Below are 19,243 nucleotides of genomic sequence, written 5' to 3' on the forward strand. Positions count from 1 at the left end.
TCAAGTCCTAATTAATATGCAAATCAAGAGATACACAATAGAAATAAGATCTGGACTTCAAGGAGCTAAATGTAAAATGCAGTGTAATACTAATGATAACAGTATTTCTATAGAGTGCTTCAAGATTTGCTTAGGCTTTGACCTGTCCTCACTGTAGCCTCATGGCAAGCCTATTGGGTAAGTAATATAGGAACTGTTTTCCCACTTTATAGATGAGGAAATTGAGGCTTCAAGAGGCAACTTTACGTGCCTACTATTGGTAAAGCAGCTAGGGAAGTTAGGTTGAGTAGTGAATAGAGCCCTAAGTAAAAATTGCCTGAGTTCAAATTTGACCTCAGCCACTTATTTACTGTGTGACTCTTGGGCAAGTCACTTAACCCTGTTTGTCTCAGTTTCCTCATCTGTAAAGTGGCCCACAGAAGGAAATGGAAACCCCCTCTGGGATCTTTGCCAAGAAAACACCAAATGAGGTTACAAAGAGTTGGACATAACCAAATAAGAATAGGACTTTCTTAGATTATAAATTTCCAAGTTAGGATTTCTATTTGGGGTTTTCTTTGTCTATACTCAGAATTATATTCCCTATATCAAGCAGGTTGAGTATAATAAGAGAGGTGAAAGGCACTATTACAGGTATAATGAAGGAAAGGGTTTTCAATAAGAAGGGTGAAAGATTTCATAGAAAACGGTGTCTTTAAGGATGGATTTGATGCCAACAGGTAAGGATGGTGTCAATATGGAATCTAGAAAACCTAAAATTGTAGTCTCATAAGATCTGATGAACCCCAGGTTTCAGGACTAGATTGAAAGTTGGAGACCCCAAAGTTTGTACTTGTTCCCTGTTCCCCTGAGAAGCCACCTTGAAGGGACTCTCAGGCTAGCAGTTTCAGAGGGAATAATGGACCCTACTGTATCAGAGACCCTTTCCCAAGACCACCCACACCTGGGTTGGGACCATCCTTTTAGTCTCCATTGTAAGCAGCCCCTTCACTTAGATCCTAGTCTTTAGCTATGATTCTTTCCCCAAGCTTGATTATATTCTGTCAGTATAGTTTGAACAATCCCATTTCCTTGTAACCATTGTAATGTCCATCAATCATCTTTCCCAGTCCCTCAGCTTCCCAAATGGTATATAGGTTCCCCAAATTCTTTTGTTCCTGTAAAGGTTATGGTGCCAGACTCTGAGTAAAGGGCCAAATATTAGACTTATCCCTTCCCTAATTAAAGACATGGATTTTCTGACTACTTTGGTAGTTCTGCATTGTTTCTATGTTAACAAAGAAAGAAGACATTCAAGACAAAGGAACTACATGAATAAAAAATATGAAGGTAAAGAGCTATGGGGCAAGTTCATGTTGTGGTAAAAAGAAAGGCATTTTGGCCAGAATCTAGATGATTTGGAGGGGAAAGTGGGAAATAAGCCTGCAAAGATGGCTTAGTAATATATTGTATCAGCCTAAGGAGTTTGGGGTTACTTGGATAGGCAATAGGAATACATTAATAATATTATAAGAAGACTATTATGATTATGAGATCTTGGATTGATTGAAAGGGAGAAAGATACTGGAAATGATAAAGTAATCTGGATGATCAGAGGAGAGATCTATTTCAGTAGCCTAGAATTTAAGCAAAATAGTTTTAATCTGGCAATCTTACACAAGTCACTTAATCCCCTTTGTCTATGTAAAATGGACTAGAGAAGGAAATGGTAAACCAGTTCCAAGATCTTTTAGGTGAAAACCTGAAAGGAGGTCATGAAAGTCAGACATAACTGAAACAATTGAACAACCATCATAAGTGAGTCATAACTCATTCAGAATTCATCATTCAATAAAACATTTATTAAATGTCCATAATGGGCAAGAACCTGTTCTAAGGGATAAGGCATAAAGGCAAAAATAGATTTGCTGAAACATGTATCACACTGGAGTCCAGTGTTAGATAATTAAAAAGTTACTGGATTGGAATGAGAGAAACTAGGCTGAATCCCAGCTTTGCCAACTTCCCATCTAAATGACCTCAGAGAAAGCAGGATAAACTCTATGACCCTGATTTTCAGAGTTTAGATGACATAACTTCAATAATTCCTTCTAGGTTTAAAGCTCTGATCCTATAATTATATGAACAACATCTTGGGGATTCATGGAGTTTATATTCTATTGGGCTACATATACAATATCTAAACAGCTAAGACTTTGTTAAAAATTAAAAAAAAAATCTAGATCCCTTTTAATCACTTAAGAGTTTGTTTTATATCCTAAGTTTAGAAGATATTTTACATTGAGATATAGACACTCCTAAAGAAATATTGTGAGAGAGGCACCTATGGGTTATAGTCCATGGCACTTACAAGAAGAGAGGAATATAAAAGATCCAGGAAGCCAGGGATAGACTTTAGAATTTCTCAGGGTTGGGATGGGGAAAGGATTTCTTTAACTGAATACTCATGTAGTATTATTAGGGAAAAGATAGTCAATACAAATTAAAAATAAAAATTAATCATTCATGATTCTTTTTTGTGACAGTGGATAAGAATGTAGATTGGGATTCTAGACTCACTGAGAAATATGATACTTCTGGGTAGTCTAAGAAGGATGCCACTCTAGGTAAGCAGAATCTTAGTTTTAGAACTTACTGTGATCCGCTAGTGTGGACACTCTCCACCAATGCTGATATGTAACTTCCATAGATTATAGTTAGAGAATTTCCTGAGGGTTCCAAGAAGTTAAGAGACCTCCCCAGGTAAATATGTATCAGAGATCGTCTTCCTGATTCTCCTATGATTTCTGAAATAGTCTTTAATAAAAAAGAAAAAAATAATAACAACCCAGAAAGGAAGAAAAATAAATCCTCTTTACTGCAATACTTTCCCCCACAATAGCTGATGTTAGTATATCATTGCCAGATTTTTTTTCTTTATTGGGAGGAGAGGAGAAGATTCACAAACAATTTTGTTCTCTCTGAAGACAAGTGCTTGGTGAGGGAGGAGAGCTATTCCCTCTTCCCATCTCCTTTAAGTCTCTCATTCCCCTGTCAAGGGCTGTCTTGCCATTGCCCAAAACAGTAGAGAGCCTCAGTGACCATGCACAGAAAAGGAATGATGTCATTCAAAGATTGACATTTCAGTTTTTATTACTAGAATACCTTGAAGAATTAGATCTGATTTGCATTGATATTTGCAAACTGAATTATTAATACAGGTCTTTTTTTCCCCTCTTTTCTTTTCCATCCCTTTCCCTAGGCCTTAACACTGCAGTCAACGGCAGCTACCAGCCCAATTTAACAATCACATTGTGGGAGAAAAAGGGGCTTTATACAGATGACTCCTGGGCTTCTAAATTTTTGATTGACATGAGAAGAATATCTGATTTGGCTCATGGAATAAAAGTTGAGGACAAAGGAACAAAATGACATTTTAAAAATATAAAAGTTGTTTCTTGAGAGTATGGTATTTGAAAAATGTTTTTATATATTTTTGTTTAAATATATTGTATCTAATATTTAAAGATATTGTATGTAAATATATACATACATATACACACATATGCATAAACACAAACATACAGTATATGGATCTATATATAAATTGAATATAGATATAATATGACATATATCATATATATCTGTATCTATACACATATACAGCATATTATAAATCCAGCTGATGCACAAATCTCTATAACCAGCTTAAATCCTTCTCCTTATAGAAGATTTCTCATCTCTAAGTTCTTATTATGTTGGGCACCTTCCCCTAGATAGTCTACTGTCATTTCAGATTCAACCAAAATAAGACATACCTATTTGTCCCATGGCTTCCCTTCTTTTAAACTTTCCTATGTTTTCTGAGAGTACCACCATCTACCTAGTCACCAAAGGATATAAACCCAGGTTCGTTCTTGATTCTACTCTTTCCCTTATCATTCAGAGTCAACCATTTCAAACCATGCTAATTCCTATCCATCCTCTTTCACTTTAAATAATTATTAAACTTGTTCAAACTCTGAGCAAGGCTGGCTACTCTTATAATAATAGTCTCCTAATAGTTCTCCTTGCTTTGGGTCTCTCCACTCTCCATCCATTCTCCTCACAGCTTCCAAACTAAGCTCCTAAGGCACAGACTGATAAATCTGTGCCCCCATTGAAACACTTCCAATGGATGCCCACTAACTCTAGCATAAAATATAAACTCCTCAGCCTGACATTTAAGGCTCTGTGCTATCTAATTCCAAACTGTATTTCCTGCTCTATTTCACTTACTTCCCTTTATACATGCAATCTTCCAGCAAATATGTAAAACTAGCCCTTTTTTTCCCTAAAGCCAACATTCCATCTTCTTCCTCCACACATTCAATTAAACCATACTGCCCCTCCATACCTGGAATGCATTTCCTTCTCATCTCCACATCTCTGAATTTGCTCCCAAATCATGTAACTCATGTTTCATCTTCTCAATTGAGTCTTTCCTGGTCCCCATTGTCATTAGCATTATTTCCTTATTCAAATTATTTTGCATTATACTAATCAAAGTACATGTTGTATGACTCCTTCTGTAATAAAGGATTATTTGAAGGATAAATGATAACTAAAAATCAGGGCTTCTCCCTTCCTCCCTTCCTCTCTTTCTTCCCTTTCCTCCCTTACTCCTCCTTTACTTCCTCCCCTTTTAATTGCTTCTTCTGTTGGTCTTTCTAAATCAACTCAGGGTGAGTTTTATGATGTCTCAAATAAAATACTCTTTCTCTTCTCTAAGATTAAGGAAGGGGTTTGTTGGGGAAGAAGGAAAAGATAGGGAAATGGAAGGAAAGTGGGTTTGAGGTTTCCTAATACTAGAAAAAGTCTTAGGTTGGAGGGTGGTGGAATATAGTTCAGTTTGGGAAAATGGGCTGATAGGTCTGGAAGTTGTCACTATATCACAGCAGAGAAATCAAAGAGAACTGGACTTTGTCCTTCTTTCCTTCTGTCTCAAAAGCCAAGAGACCTCAGACTCCTTTCTATCTCTAAAGCCCAAGGAGACTCCTCTCCTTTCTGCCTCCAAAGAAAAGAGACAGCAGACTTCAGTTGGGCAGATCCTCCCCAACAGTCTCTCCTGGTCACATTTCAAGCAATGTTCTCGTTTGGGTCAACAGTCCCAGCTCCGCTGCAAAGCATTCCCAATTTCTCACTTCCATACTTCTCATAACATAAGTTTTTTTGAGGATGGGGACTGTTTACTTTTTGTATTTATGTGCTCCATGCCTTGTAAAATGTAGACACTAAACACCGAAGAATTTGTTAAATGATCTTATCCTATTATCAATTATCTTAAGGAAAATTAATTTGGAAATGCTTTCAAATACTGGAGGAAAAAAAGAGATTAAAAGTAGAAAAACCCATAGGAAGATACTGCAATATTTTATGTGTCTTAGTAAAAAGGCTTGTTTCAGAGTGGTGGTAGTGAGAGAAGAGAGCTTGGTATGAGAATCAGTTTGATTTATATTTTGGGAAAAAAAAATCATTTCTGAATTGCATGTTGAGTATCCAGTTAGGGATGTCTAGGTTTCTAAGATTAACTAAGGTTCAATAGTTTTTGTGTACTGCAAATCAGAAGACTTGAGTTCAAGTCTAGTTTCTGCTCCTTGTTTTTAAATCCTTGGACAAATCACTTAACTTCATTGTATCTAATGGGGTTGTTGCTGCTGCTGCTACTTATAATAGTAATGACAATAATAATTTATGTAGCATTTAAAAATTTAGACAGCTCTTTCCTTGAAGAGTTGTTCATAAAAGCCATTGTCTCAAAGAGTCAGAAAGAAGTTCAGAGGCTTTCTATTCTGATCCTTTGTCTGATCAATGAATCCTTTCAATGGCATAAACAGCACCTGGCCATGCAAAGATTGTAAAAGAACCTTCAAAGATGGGGAACACATTGTCTTGTGAGATAGCTCACTTTATCTAGAGAAGGGTAGTTGGATGTCCCAGAAAACACTTGATTCCAAGTGCTGGTTTTACCACTACCTGTGGGAGCAGGGGTAAGACATTTAACTTTTCTCTCAGACTCAACTTCTCATCTCTAAAATGGGGGCAGCAACATTTTTATTACCTATCTCAAAAAGGCTTATATATATGTGAGCTATGATTATTTTTAGATTACTTTAATTAATAGGAAGGGGAAAAAATCCTTCTTATGTTGAGCCAAAATCTAGTTCCTTTCAGCCTCCCCTCAGTGGACTAGTTCTGCTCTCTGAAGCCAAGCAGAATAAACCTAATCCTTCCACATGACAGCCCTTCAAGTATTTGAAGACAGCTATTACTTCCCCCTTGTCTCTTCTTCTCAAGACTAAATATCTCCATTTCCCTTAACTGTTTCTTGTATGGTAGGCACTACTAACTCCATTGTTTGGGGGGGGGGAGGAGTCTGTGAAAAGCTGATCAAAATCCTTCCTACTTGCTCTTGAAGCTCATTTTCTCTTGTTCTTGATTTAGTGGAAACAGAAAAAGATAGCTATGTTCATACTCCTCTTCTTTTTCTTCATCTTCTCTCTCTCTCTCTCCCCCCCCTCTCTCTCTCTCACACACACACACATACACAATACATTTGTTTTATTATTATCAAAAGTATACTTTGGTGCTCTTTTACCCTAGCCTTTTTTCTCTCTTTTAGCTTTTGTGTACATTCGGGAAAGAAGCCATGTGTGTGCATGTGTATGTGTGTGCGCATGTGCACGCACAAGCACGCTTGTGTTGGGGATCAGGAGTTGGTGATAGAAAAGGAAATAGAAGAAATTCCTTTATTTTCTCACTTTAAATAAGGTAGAAGAGAGCCTTCTCTGAATTAAAAAGAAATTGATCTTTTAAACCATTGCACAAACTGTAATAATTTTTGTTTTTCTACATATTTTCTCTGAATTCTCCAAAGTGGAGGACATTTATTCTTGCTATAAATTAAATTTATCACATTTCCTGGAATTTTTGGCATTGTGGTTATATACTTGCTGGGTATAAAGTGAACCCTGTTTCCCTTTTCTATTAGGGTGGCTTGTTCTTTCCCTCTAAATGAATTACACTTCATTTTTTTTTCCTTATTGAGTTTCATCTTACCCATGTCTGCTAATTTCTCTAATTTTTATGGCCATTCTTTTTTCTTTTTTGTTGTTTTTCTTTACAGCTAGATTTCTAATGAGCTAAAAAACCTACGCAGTTGGTGATCAATAAATGAATGACTATAATTCTATTGCTGCTAAGTATCTCACCACTGAGAGTATCAGATAATTTTATCTTCTTAGAATCCTCTCTTCCTATTATAACTTAAAAAATAAATAACTGCTTGATTAAATCCAGTGCTACTTTCTGATACTGTCAAAGTATTTTGGGAAGGGGTAAGGGGAAAAAAGAATCCTCAAATAAGAATTTCTGACTGGAAGATCTAACATGTGCATCTCCATCCTTCTCAGTAGCTTGTTTATTCTCACATATTCTAGTGTTGCATTGGATCACACAGGTGACATACCAAGATAAGATTTTCAATAAGAAAGTATTCTCTGAAATGTAATCTCATCAGAAAGTCCTATTACGGTGTAGGAGGAGATTCAGAAGTCTGGTATCACAAATAAATGTTAAAATTTTTAATTTTCTATGGCTAGTAGAACTGGGTAAGATATTCTGCTGATGTAACATTTAATGATACAAAGATTCTCAAAAGGAATTTGAAGACTGGTAACATTTGCTATCAGTTATGAGAGTTAGAAATGGAAACAGAAGCTGCACGGTGCCATAATTTGGTAGAGCAAATTTGTAGAACATTCTATGAAGAAGGCAGTGACCAGGAAGGAGCAGCATAAAATAGGCAGCATGTTGGCAGCAGAGTTTCAATTTGATATCTGCAGATGTCTCTCTCCCTCCAAGATTGGAGTGTCCTAATTTTTGAAAGAGCCATTTAAGAACACTCACTGATTGATAGCTCAGTTTTCCCTCTCTCTTCTATCATTCAAGTGACACATCTGGACTGAGCAATGGGAACAAAGATATATATCATTGCTATTAGCTTGGGACAAATTCTGAGGACTAAATCCCTCAACCAAGCACTGTAGAATTGGGGAATATAAGGATAAGGTCTCTGAACTAGACTTGTACCTTTAAACCAGAAAGTAGGACTGACATTACAGCAATTAGGAGGTGCGGGGGACAGAGCAGCAGATGTGAATTCAGGAAGACCTGAGTTCAAATTTGGCCTCAGACACTTATTAGCTATGTGACCTTGGGCATGTCATTTAACCCTGTTTGCCTCAGTTTCCACATGTATAAGATGAACTAGAAAAGGAAATGACAAACTACTTTAGTACTTTTGTACAAAAAAAGACTCCAAAGGGGTCAGAAAGTATTGGACACGACTGAAATGATAGAACAACAAGGACTGACCTTTGACTTTGACCTATATATTTTTGGTCAGAAAAGTAATATGGCAAAATAGAAAGATTTCTAGACTTAGAATTAGGAATACCTAAATTCAAATGTCTACCTCTAATACTTAATAACTGTGTGACCCTGAATTAAATGATTTGCCATTTCTGATTTGTAGTTTCCTTATCTGTAAAATGGGAGTAATAATATTGATAATACTTGCAATACACAGTGACTGTAAAGCTTTGATCTCTGCAATCCTTTAAGCTGTATATAAAATGTTATTTTTTATTGCTTATTAGGGTTCCTAGATCAGCATTCCGAACCAACAGTCCTCATTTCTACTTCTTGAAATGCTAAGTTTTCTTTTTGCTTTGTTTTGCTGGTTCAGCTGTTGTCAATCTTGCTTAGATACAACTTTAGGATCCAGAAGTATACCTGTCTAGGAAGACAATAAGCTGACTAGTTTTTCCCCCAACATATAAGAGGATTCCCCCCCCCCCAAAAGGAAGTTCAGAAGTACACAGGACACTCACCCTAAATTCACTTCAAGAATTCAAGGAACATTTATCAGTGCTCTTTGTGGACACTGCATTAATATCTCTAAAGGCTATAACATATTCTGAGAGGAAGTCTGACCAATTTCAGTCTCTCTGACATGCACCAGACAGCATCTTTTGGCTCCTGCTGGAGACTCCAAAATGCAAAGCCTTAATATCTTTGAGTTCTGCAAGGACTCATTCTGTCTAAAAAGTACATTTGCTTCAATGGGAAGTTTCCTGAAGTAAAGTCTGTGCTGACTTGATTAGGCTATTCTAGAATCATATGAATTGGGTAAAAATATACTTCTAATCTTAAAATAAGCATAAGATGTTTTTACACACAAATAACTCACAAAATGTCTACATTTTGGGGGAAAAAGTAGACGTTGCAATTAGATCCCCTACAGCTATGGAAAAAATATGTATGAGTTGAAAAGGAGATTTTCAAAATCAGAAATGAAGAATAGCTTAGCATTGGGGGCTGATATGATGATTTTTCTCCAAACTTAATGCATCATCAACTTTTTGTAAAATAGAGAAGAATATAAATCATTACTGAATTTTATTTTGGTAGCATGTTGTCTCTTTAAAAATATGCATTCTATAGATCTGAGATACATGAATCAGGTGTCTGAGGCAACATGACATAGCAGAGACATGACTGTGAAGCTATGAAGAGCTAGGCTGAAGCACTGCTACTGACCCACACCGTTTATAACTTTTGCTATATTCCTTAACTCCCAGTATTCTTGGTAACTTTTTAAGACTAAGATTGGAGAGAAAATGCCAGTCTAGTTTTCGCCTCTAAGTTCCCTATCCCAATGAAATCACAGACCAGTTCCCTACTCCTGTATCACTTACATTCTAAAATAAGGGTTTTTTCTTTATGTTTCATTTTTCTCAGAAAGTAAAAAATAAATTCTAAAAACCAGAAATATGAAGCTCAACTTAAAATAATATCTAGAGTAGGTTTGAATTTTTATTCTTCTTTACAACTTAACACAGGGCCAAACATGTAATAGGTATTTATTTAATGTGCCTTGGAATTGATTTGGTGAACTCATCATTTGTAATTGACATATCTCTTCCCTTTGATTCCAGGCAGTCTTCAAATCAAACCATATTCTTAAAATTTCACTCTAAACAACCTTAGCGATAGCACTTCCTAAAACATAAATCTTAGAGCATTTATTTTCCATACCATCTGCACATTCATGCTCTCTTTCTCCCTCATGTAAACTGGAGAATAAAACTATGGTTATTGTAAAAACCATAATGCAAAGAATGATAAGGAATTCAGATCTTAAAATTAAACTAAGCTTTTTATTCACTTTTCACAATTTTTCAAGGCTAGAAACATCACTGACAATTCCAGAACTAGAGATGCTATAGCTGGATCTGTTTTACAGATAGAAATAAGGCCCATGAGTCTATAGCACTAATGGAATTTCATAAGGTTTACCTCAAGTATCATCATTAAACTCTGAAAAAGATGGAAAGAAGAAAGTTGATTTTTGTAGTCAGTAAATTCTCAATCCCCTAGGAGTATCTAATCCCCAGAAGATTAGAGGATAGGTGCTCCTGACCCCACTGAGGATAAAGGAATCAATCCAACCTCTGAAGATCAAAGGATCCTCCTAAGGCTTCAAAATATTTTCTTAATATTTTTTTTATTTTAAATTGAGCAGACAACAAATAAATGAAGCATTTTCATATACTTGAATGTAAAAAGAGAATTGTTCCTGAAACTGTGAATCAATACTACCTGCAGTTTTCAGCAGTTTTTCCTTACCCTTCCAGGCCCATCAAAGAATAATGCATTTCCTTATAGGATTTAGAGAACTAAGAAAATGTCTAGAACCCTGGCAGTCCTGCTATATCAAGTTTCTACTCTGAAGCATACACTGAAATAGTTGAAATAGTATATGTTGCCATTTGCAGACTAGGGTACATGGCTACATAGAATAAGGAGGCAGGAAAGAGAGGAAAAGAAAAAAAAAGGAAAAAAAATTCATTGGCTTACTTGGATGAATAGCCTTAGCAGAAATGAACTGGTTAGAATGTTCTTTTCAGCCAAATCTTGAGTAATTCTGACAGAATGTGATGCACACATTAGAGATGGACTTCCACTTAGATATTAGTAGAAAAACTTAGAAACAGAAGTCTGATGAAGATGGGACCTGAGTTGCTCACAGGAGGGAGATCAAATGTTCAAAAGGAAATACAAGTTATAATGTGATTTCCCCTTACGACTCACAGGATATGAAAGCCTAACTTAATTATGGGGGGAATAGGTTATATTTTTACACCCACATACATGACATGCCATTTTCACTCTACAGAGTGCTTAAAATGGAAGGAGAAATGCAGGAGCCAGTGAGACAAGAAAAGCACCCTCTGAATGGTACTCTGTTTTCGCCACTACTCCATTCCACCCATTTCAGATAAACTTTCTGATTTTGCATGTTTTCTAAACTATTCCACACCATCCTACAAGCTTTATTTTGTATTCTCAAGATGACTTGAAATATATTTAAATAATTTTTTTCTTTTTCAAAATACTCAACCCACACTAAGAAACAAAAGTGGGAGGGAAATAAATATTCTTCTTCTCATAAGATATATACCATACCCCTTATTTTCTTTCTACCTCAGTGTCATCAAATGACAGGCAATCAGGTATCCACAAGCCCTGCACGGAAGCTTCCTCCTTTCATGGCTTGATGTCCCTGTGGGGTCGAGCTAATTACAGGTACACTTCCTCTGCACGACAGTCACACTCTGTAGTGTTGAAGGAGCAATTAATAATTGAACAAAGCTGGCTGGATTTCTTGCTCACGCTACCTCGAATTGCAAGCAGCTATTCTGTCATATAAGACAGTAAAGCATCTTCTATGGCTGTCTCAAAATAAGGCTTCCCTTTATAAGGAGAAAAAAGTGAAAGGAATAATTCTTCTATCCTCCCAAGTTTTGAGAGAAACAAAGCTCCCTACTCCATTTTCAATACTCGATTACCTGGGCAAATGCTGTCTTCTGTCACTGGGAATAAGAACTCAGGGGTGGGAAATAAGAGAGTGTGATAAGTTGCTTATTTGAATCAGATGTAAAAAAGACAAAGGATTTGAACAGGGAAGTTAATCCCTAGTGTCAGAGGAAAAATGCAATGAATAATGATTACCTTTAAATAGGTAAGTATAGCTGGTAGCTGGTTTGGCATATCTGAGAGAACTATTTGATTCCAATTTGGTCTATATTCAGTGTTATTTACCTGGCATCCTAGAATATTGTAGTATAAGTTCTATGAGTAGAAACCAGAAACAAATAGGCTAGCGGAGTCCTGCCAGATCTGAGAGGATGTATCAGTCTATGGATCTTGAACATGTCATCCATAGCACTTTTGACTGTGGAGTCCCTGGTTATCTCCAGAAAGTGTGTCTGTATTGAAGTGTGTGCATGTGTGTGTGTAGGATCTGATTTAATCTAGAGTAGACCTCATCTAGCATTTACTAGCCCAGTCATGATGCATTGTATAATTGAAAATCTGTTACCCTAAAAAAGAAATACATTTCCTGGGAGCCGACTGACTTCCTGTCATTATGTACTTTCTGTAGACAGGGGATATTAGGCAGTGACATGGAGGGTCCCAGCCTTTCTTTGGCTTGATGTTATGTTGCAATCATGGTAGTATTTGAACAGGCTAATTAGCCATGGGCATGTGGTTTTTATTTTGTATCCTTTTTATTCCTTTATTTCTAATGATCATTAATAAATCTCCAAAAATATAAAATTTTTATTATTGAGATTTAATTTTAATTTTTACAGCATCTTACGATGTCTTTTTTATGTCAATGACAACATCCAAATTATTGACAAAATTGATTAGGGTTGGCCATAAAGAATCTGAACTTCTCAACAAACTCTGGAGAAAACCCAAATCTTAGAACCATTCCCATCTCCAAGGAAAATCTTCTGGATCATAGAAGAGTAGACAAGATATTCTATAGTAAGTTAATATGAGTTTAATTGTCTATACTAAGGAAATAGCAGAAAAGAAGTATCCTTAGGAGCATTAAACAAGGAATCTAAGGTGAGGGCAGCACGGAAGAGATATGGAGAAGAGGTATATTTGCTGGAGGATATAGACAAGGAAGTGTAGGTGTCATTTATGTGTTACATACTACTTCTCAGTCAGTCAGTCAGCAAGCATTATTGCCTACTTACTATATGCCAGGAACTACACTTTTTCTGTCCATTTGACCACCAAGCAATAGATTTTAGTGAGTTTTTTTTTTGTATTGGGCTTCTGCAATGTAAAATGGTCTACGTGTCACAATTTCTGGGTTCCAAATGAATTTACTTTCCCTCTTTCATCCCATCCAACATCCTTCTCTACCTACTTATTCCTGTGACTTTACAGGACTCATCCCAATTCAACCCATGCTTCAGTCCCACTTGGGGGTCCTTCCAAAGCCATACTGATTTTGGGGGGCACTCATCCAGACACAAAATCTGCATTTCACCAACTGTATCAAGACAACAGAACAAGATGACCAGCTTTCTGTACGCTATGTTGTCCATAGAACACTAAGGGCCACTAAGCTAGAGGAAGGTAGTTGTACTGGTAAGGAGACAGTCCCAACAAGTAATTTAATCACAACATAATGACAGCAACCAAAGCTATATAAATGTGAAGATTAAATTCTAAATAAAAAGTATGTTTAGGATGGGCGGCAGTCTTCGAATTAGTATGGGAAAACTAGGCACGTTACTGTTGTATTCACAAGAACTGAAGTTCAATAGTGTTCCTTGTTTTGATGGGAAAGATTCTGCCACTGGACTTTGCTTAGCTTATATGAAAAGAAAACTTTATTGCCTGGGGATATCCATTGATTACTCTCTGAGAGAAAATTACATGGCTATATATTTAATCTTATTTTTAACATAATTCTCTCCCTGAATTATTGGCCATGATTTGAAATCCAAATTGTAGACTAGTGTGCTGGTTATTTCAGGCTCCCATTACTTAATCATATTGCAAATTCTTCCAGGCACCCTGAGAAGACTACTTATGAGATATGAATACATAGCAGCAATAGGGATGAAGCCAGTCATCCACAGAGCACATTCTTTGAATATGGCCATCACCTGACTAATTCAATTAGCATTTGCCTAAAATGGTGCCATGCAGATGTTCAGTGTCTTTCCAGTACTCTAAATTCAATCCTTTCTCTCAGAGACCTGAGAGGTACTTACCAGTGGGTGTAAGGTGCCTCCAGGTAATGACTGGCTCAGGACGACCATTTGCCATGCAGACCAGGGTCACATTGCTTCCCTCATTCACAGTGACATCTGAAGAGATGTTGGAGATCTTTGGTGGAACTGCAAACACAAAAGAAAATGGCTTATGTTCACAGGTTTCAGAGAAGATATTGGAAAATATTTGAAAGAGGTTGTGGTGCAATAAAATGAATGATGGAGCAGTCAGGTGGCACAATGGGTCTGGAATCAGGAAGACATGAGTTTGAATCTAACCTCCAAAACTTACATGACCCTGGACAAGTCACCTATTCTTATATGCCTCAGTTTCCTCATCTGTAAAATGACCTGGAGAAGAGAATGGCAAACTACTCCAGTATCTTTGCCAAGAAAATCCCAAAAGGCTTCATAAAGAGTCAGATCTGACTGAAATGACTTAAAAAACATATAGAATGATTGAATGAGATCAGGAAGTCTACATTTGACTTAGCATATCTCCCCACATCTCTTCTTCCCATGGGACAGCTAGGTGACTCACTGGACGCAGTATTAGCTAGTCCTGGTGTCAGGAAGACCCAAGTTCAATCCAGCCCCAGAAACATACTATCTTTGTGACATTGCAAGTTACTTATTCTCTGCTCAAGTTTTCTCAGTTGTAAAATAGCAATAAGATTAATTAACTTTTCAGACCTGTTGTGAGGATAAAATATTTGTAAAGTGTTTAATGTAGTGCTAGGCACATAATAGGTGCTCCATAAATACTTGTTCCTTCTCTCCCCCCCCCCCCATCTTTTCTTCCATGGTAAAAATAATCTTTCTCATATGTCTGAAAATTCTTCAGTAGCTCCCTATTGCCTATCAAGTAACATTTCAATGACTTGGTCTGCATAATACCCTCTGTTACTCTGGTGTCACCCTGCTTTTCCATAATTATCTCATATTATTGCTGCATACATAACTTATTCTTCAAATAATTTAGAAAGATTTCCCCTTTGATTTCCTACTTGCCTTTTTGTCAATGCCACTCTCCATGACTACTTTACCCAAAATACCTCTACCTATTCCTTCCTATTCTTTTAAATTTCCCTAAAACATTCTGCTCTCCATGAACACCCTCTCTGATTCCCCCAGGCACTAACAAACCTTGACATCTTCATATTTGATATTTCATTCATTCTGGAATGATAAGGTATTAGCGTGAATTATAGTTATTGGTTTATATCTTCAGTTCAGGTATACATTTTTTCCAGTCTTTACGTTGTCTTGTATCTCCCTGAGTACTTAATATAGTTACCTGCATAGAGTAAATACTTCATAAATATTTATTTAATTTAATGGAAGACGGCTTCTGGCCCTGGCCTTGTCTGCCTTCATGTAGGCATCTTGAGCAAGTCTCTTTACATCCTAGGGCATCCTCACAGGTAATAAAAGGCTATTGGACAATGGCAGCTCTAAGGCCATTTCTGACTCCAGCATTCTGTGATGTACTTATCCATCCAGCTGGAATTGGCTAATTTGGGCTAAGAGTTTATCACAATTGAATGATGTGCATTGTAGGAGAAAGAACTACCGTAGACGTCTGGGCCTGTTGCTTTTAAGAACTTTGTTTTCATCAGCTTGCCAAATCCCAAAGCTCTAAATATAGGCTTCCAATTGCCCATTATAGTTATTCCTAGTATCTATCTGACTAGCATGGAGTAGTATAATGGACAGTTCCCATATCTGCTCTAATAGGGATGAGTTCTGTGTAGGATGATGGAAAACAAGTGACTTTATACAGGTGAGGAGCCCAATTTCTTATTATTGATTTGTATCTAGATTTATAGCATCTAGAAGAAAGTGGAAATAGAAGCCAACTTTTCTTCCAGTTGTTGACAGAGAAAATAAATATAAACATCACATTTAAGGCTTAGTAGTATTTTCTATCCTCCTGTCTTGTCACCTGCTTACTTTTAATTATATAAATAGATTTAAATATATTCATATATTCAATTATTCCAGTTTCTGAATATATATATATATGCACATACAGCTATGTATATATTGTAATATACATCTATGTGTGTATATATATGTACAGGCACAAGGATGGAGAGAACAATCGAATTTAGGAGTTCAATAGAATAGAATCTTTAACATTTTCTCCCTTTCTCTGAACATTAGAGGCTTGTATTGTGGTAAATGGGGAAAAGGCCATCCTCTGCCTTTTTTTAGCTGAGAGAAAAATAGATTAAAAATCTATTTATGTATCTGCGTATCCCTGCAAATACCCATTAGAAGGTAATGCTGGCCCATGGGTGAATGATTGTTCTGGCACAGGCAGGGGAAGAAGACGATGGCTGCCTTAATGTTAATATCTAGGATTCCTTTCATCACCGATCTTAAGATATTAAGATTATATATTAAGACTATATTAAGGTTCAGAGATAGTAAGATTGTGCGGTGTTTTGAATTGAGTGCTAGAACTGGATTTAGAAAGTCCTCTGTATAAGACCTGCTTCTGACACCAGCTTCTGACCATGGGGAAACTCACTTAATCTCTCTGAACTTCAGGAAAGTCTCTGGAACTTTGTCTCTGATGATTGTGATTTGCCTAATTAGAAGAAATTTCTACCCATAGAAGAAATCAGAAATCCTTGGGGTTGATGGTCTATTTCAAAATCAGATTACAGAACAACAATTTCTTGCACAGGAAATATATATATAGTCCTTTCACCTACAGAGAACATGTGTGAGATCAGCCATCTCTTAGTTATAGTTTACCCTGAAGGCAGGAAAGAATAATAATGGCTAATCTATATCTGTCTGTCTACCTACCTGTCTGCTTGTCTGTCTATCATCCATCTGTCTGCTATCACATTTCCATCTGTCTGTCATCCATTTGTCTATCACATTTCTATCTGTCCATCTGTCTACCTATGTGTCTCTCTATCATTCATGTTTGTCTATTCATTTGCCTATCATCTATCTGTCTGTCTATCATCCATTCATCTGTCTGTCTATCATATATCTATCTGTTTTTCTGTCTGCTTGTCTGTCTATCATCTATCTGTCTGTCTCTGTCTATCATTCATCTGTCTGCTATCATATTTCTACCTGTCTGCTTGTCTGTCTATCATCCATTTGTCTGTCTATCACATATCTATCAATCTGTCTATTTTTACAGCAAAACTTTAATGTTTCCAAGTAATGTTTATAAATATCTTTCTTGTGAGGTACTTTTATTACTCCATTGTACAGATGAGTCTAGGAAAGTGCCTTAAAAACTAGAACTGTCCACGAGTGGAATGGACTATCTTAGGAACTTCCCTGCAAGTCTTCAAGCAGGGGATGGGCATCACTTGTTGGGCATGTTCTAGTGATATTCCTTTGGTATATGGGCTAGAGTAGATGATCATTGCCCTTTCTGACTTTCCTTCATGCTAGTGGCTTCCCTTTGATCATTATCTTCACTTTATCCTGTGCATACATCTTGAATAAAATTGTTTTCATGTTGTCCTATCATGAAATGGAGCTCCTTGAAAGTTTGGATTGTTTTTTCCCTGATTTTGTGACCCCAATGTTGAGTCTAATGCCTGACACATGGTAGTTATTTAATAAATGCTTCTGATCAATTGTAAGGCCAGCGAGTCCTGGTAACTTTCAAAGTTGGTAATCTGATAATTTTTTGAAAAAGATTGAGATCACTATTTCTCATCTAATTCTTCTATTTTACTTAATCCCTTAATTTTATCTTTTGACAAGGGGAGATATACTGGGAATTTAAGGAACTGAGGCAGGATATCATCTCTGCCTGTCAAGTGTTGGGATTTATATTTAAAGACACTTTCCCTTTCCTTAAAAGAGTCTAACCTCTACAAGTCCATCCTTACACATGTATACCAATCCAATAGAAGCTAACATGTTCCATCAAAAGAGGAGGTAGTTAGCTTTCCCCTCCAGCAATTAACCCTGCTCATTTATATGTCATTTAAGTCGCCATTTGTAGAAGTGTCTAATAAGCAATAAATTGGCCTCATTATTGTTTGCTTAAATGGAAGGCAAGGAGGCCTGTGTCCTCATACTCACAGCCAAGTGGCTAACTCCATTCTTCTCTTTGGCATTACAGCCATTTTTCATTACCATTAAGAAGGTAAACAGTATGATATTAGGAGAGATATGAGAGACTTTGAGTTTTAAGACCTACAGGAGATTTTTTTTTGAAACAAGAACATGAGAGAAAATAAATATAATGGAAAGAGTGCTCACTTTGGAGAAAGAACAGGGTTTAAATTGACCTAAGCTTATTATTACCTGTTTGACCTTAGTTAATTCATTTTATGTCTCTAGACACTGTTTGGGAGCAGCTAGGTGGCCTAGTGGATAGAATGCTAGACCTGGAGACTGAAAGATTCATCTTCCCAAATTCGAATCTGACTTCAGGTACTTACTAGCTGTGTGATCTTGGGCAAGTCACTTAGTCATGTTTTCCTCAGTTTCTCATCTGTAAAATGAGCTAAAGAAGGAAACAGCAAAGTATCTTTTATGGGAAAACCCCAAATGTAGTCATCAAGAGTAGGCATGACTGAGATGATTCAACCACAAAGTATTTTGGTTCCTTACCTATAAAACATGGATATTGGACTAAATGATCTTTAAGGCCCCTTCTAGCTCCAAATTTATGAAATTATTGTTCTAGTTTCCATGAATCTAAAAGTAGGTGGGTCAGAGCAGTAGACCTGGAGCCAAGATGACCTAATATCAAAGCCAATCAAAGACAATTACCAGCTGTGTGACCCTGGATAAATCGCTAAACCTCAGTCTCCCTGTTTCCTTACCTATAAAATGGAGATAATAAAAGCATCTACATTCTAGGGTGGTATTGTGAGGAAGAAATGAGATGTTTATAAAATACTTTGCAAACACTAAAGGCCCCTAGAAATGTAACTCTTACTGCTAACACTACCACCACCACCACCACCACCACCACTACCACTACTACTACTACTACTGCTACTACTACTATACTACTACTACTGCTTACTATTCTAAGCCTGGGTTCCATATCTTTTAAAATTGAGTGTAACTAT

The 19,243-nt window shown here is 36.7% G+C and overlaps 1 protein-coding gene across 2 annotated transcripts in view; it reads right to left on the reverse strand.

Annotated features, from left to right (window-relative positions):
* The window catches only part of LSAMP (limbic system associated membrane protein), an 826,684-nt gene that overhangs the window by 250,231 nt on the left and 557,210 nt on the right, over positions 1 to 19,243 (reverse strand). For both annotated transcript variants that reach the window (XM_001362935.4, XM_007493724.3), the window contains exon 3: positions 14,172 to 14,297. In XM_001362935.4, the coding sequence (XP_001362972.1) occupies positions 14,172 to 14,297 (126 nt within the window). The remainder of the gene's footprint in view (positions 1 to 14,171; positions 14,298 to 19,243) is intronic.

Source organism: Monodelphis domestica, chromosome 4, assembly GCF_027887165.1.
Source record: "Monodelphis domestica isolate mMonDom1 chromosome 4, mMonDom1.pri, whole genome shotgun sequence".
Lineage (NCBI taxonomy): Eukaryota > Metazoa > Chordata > Mammalia > Didelphimorphia > Didelphidae > Monodelphis > Monodelphis domestica.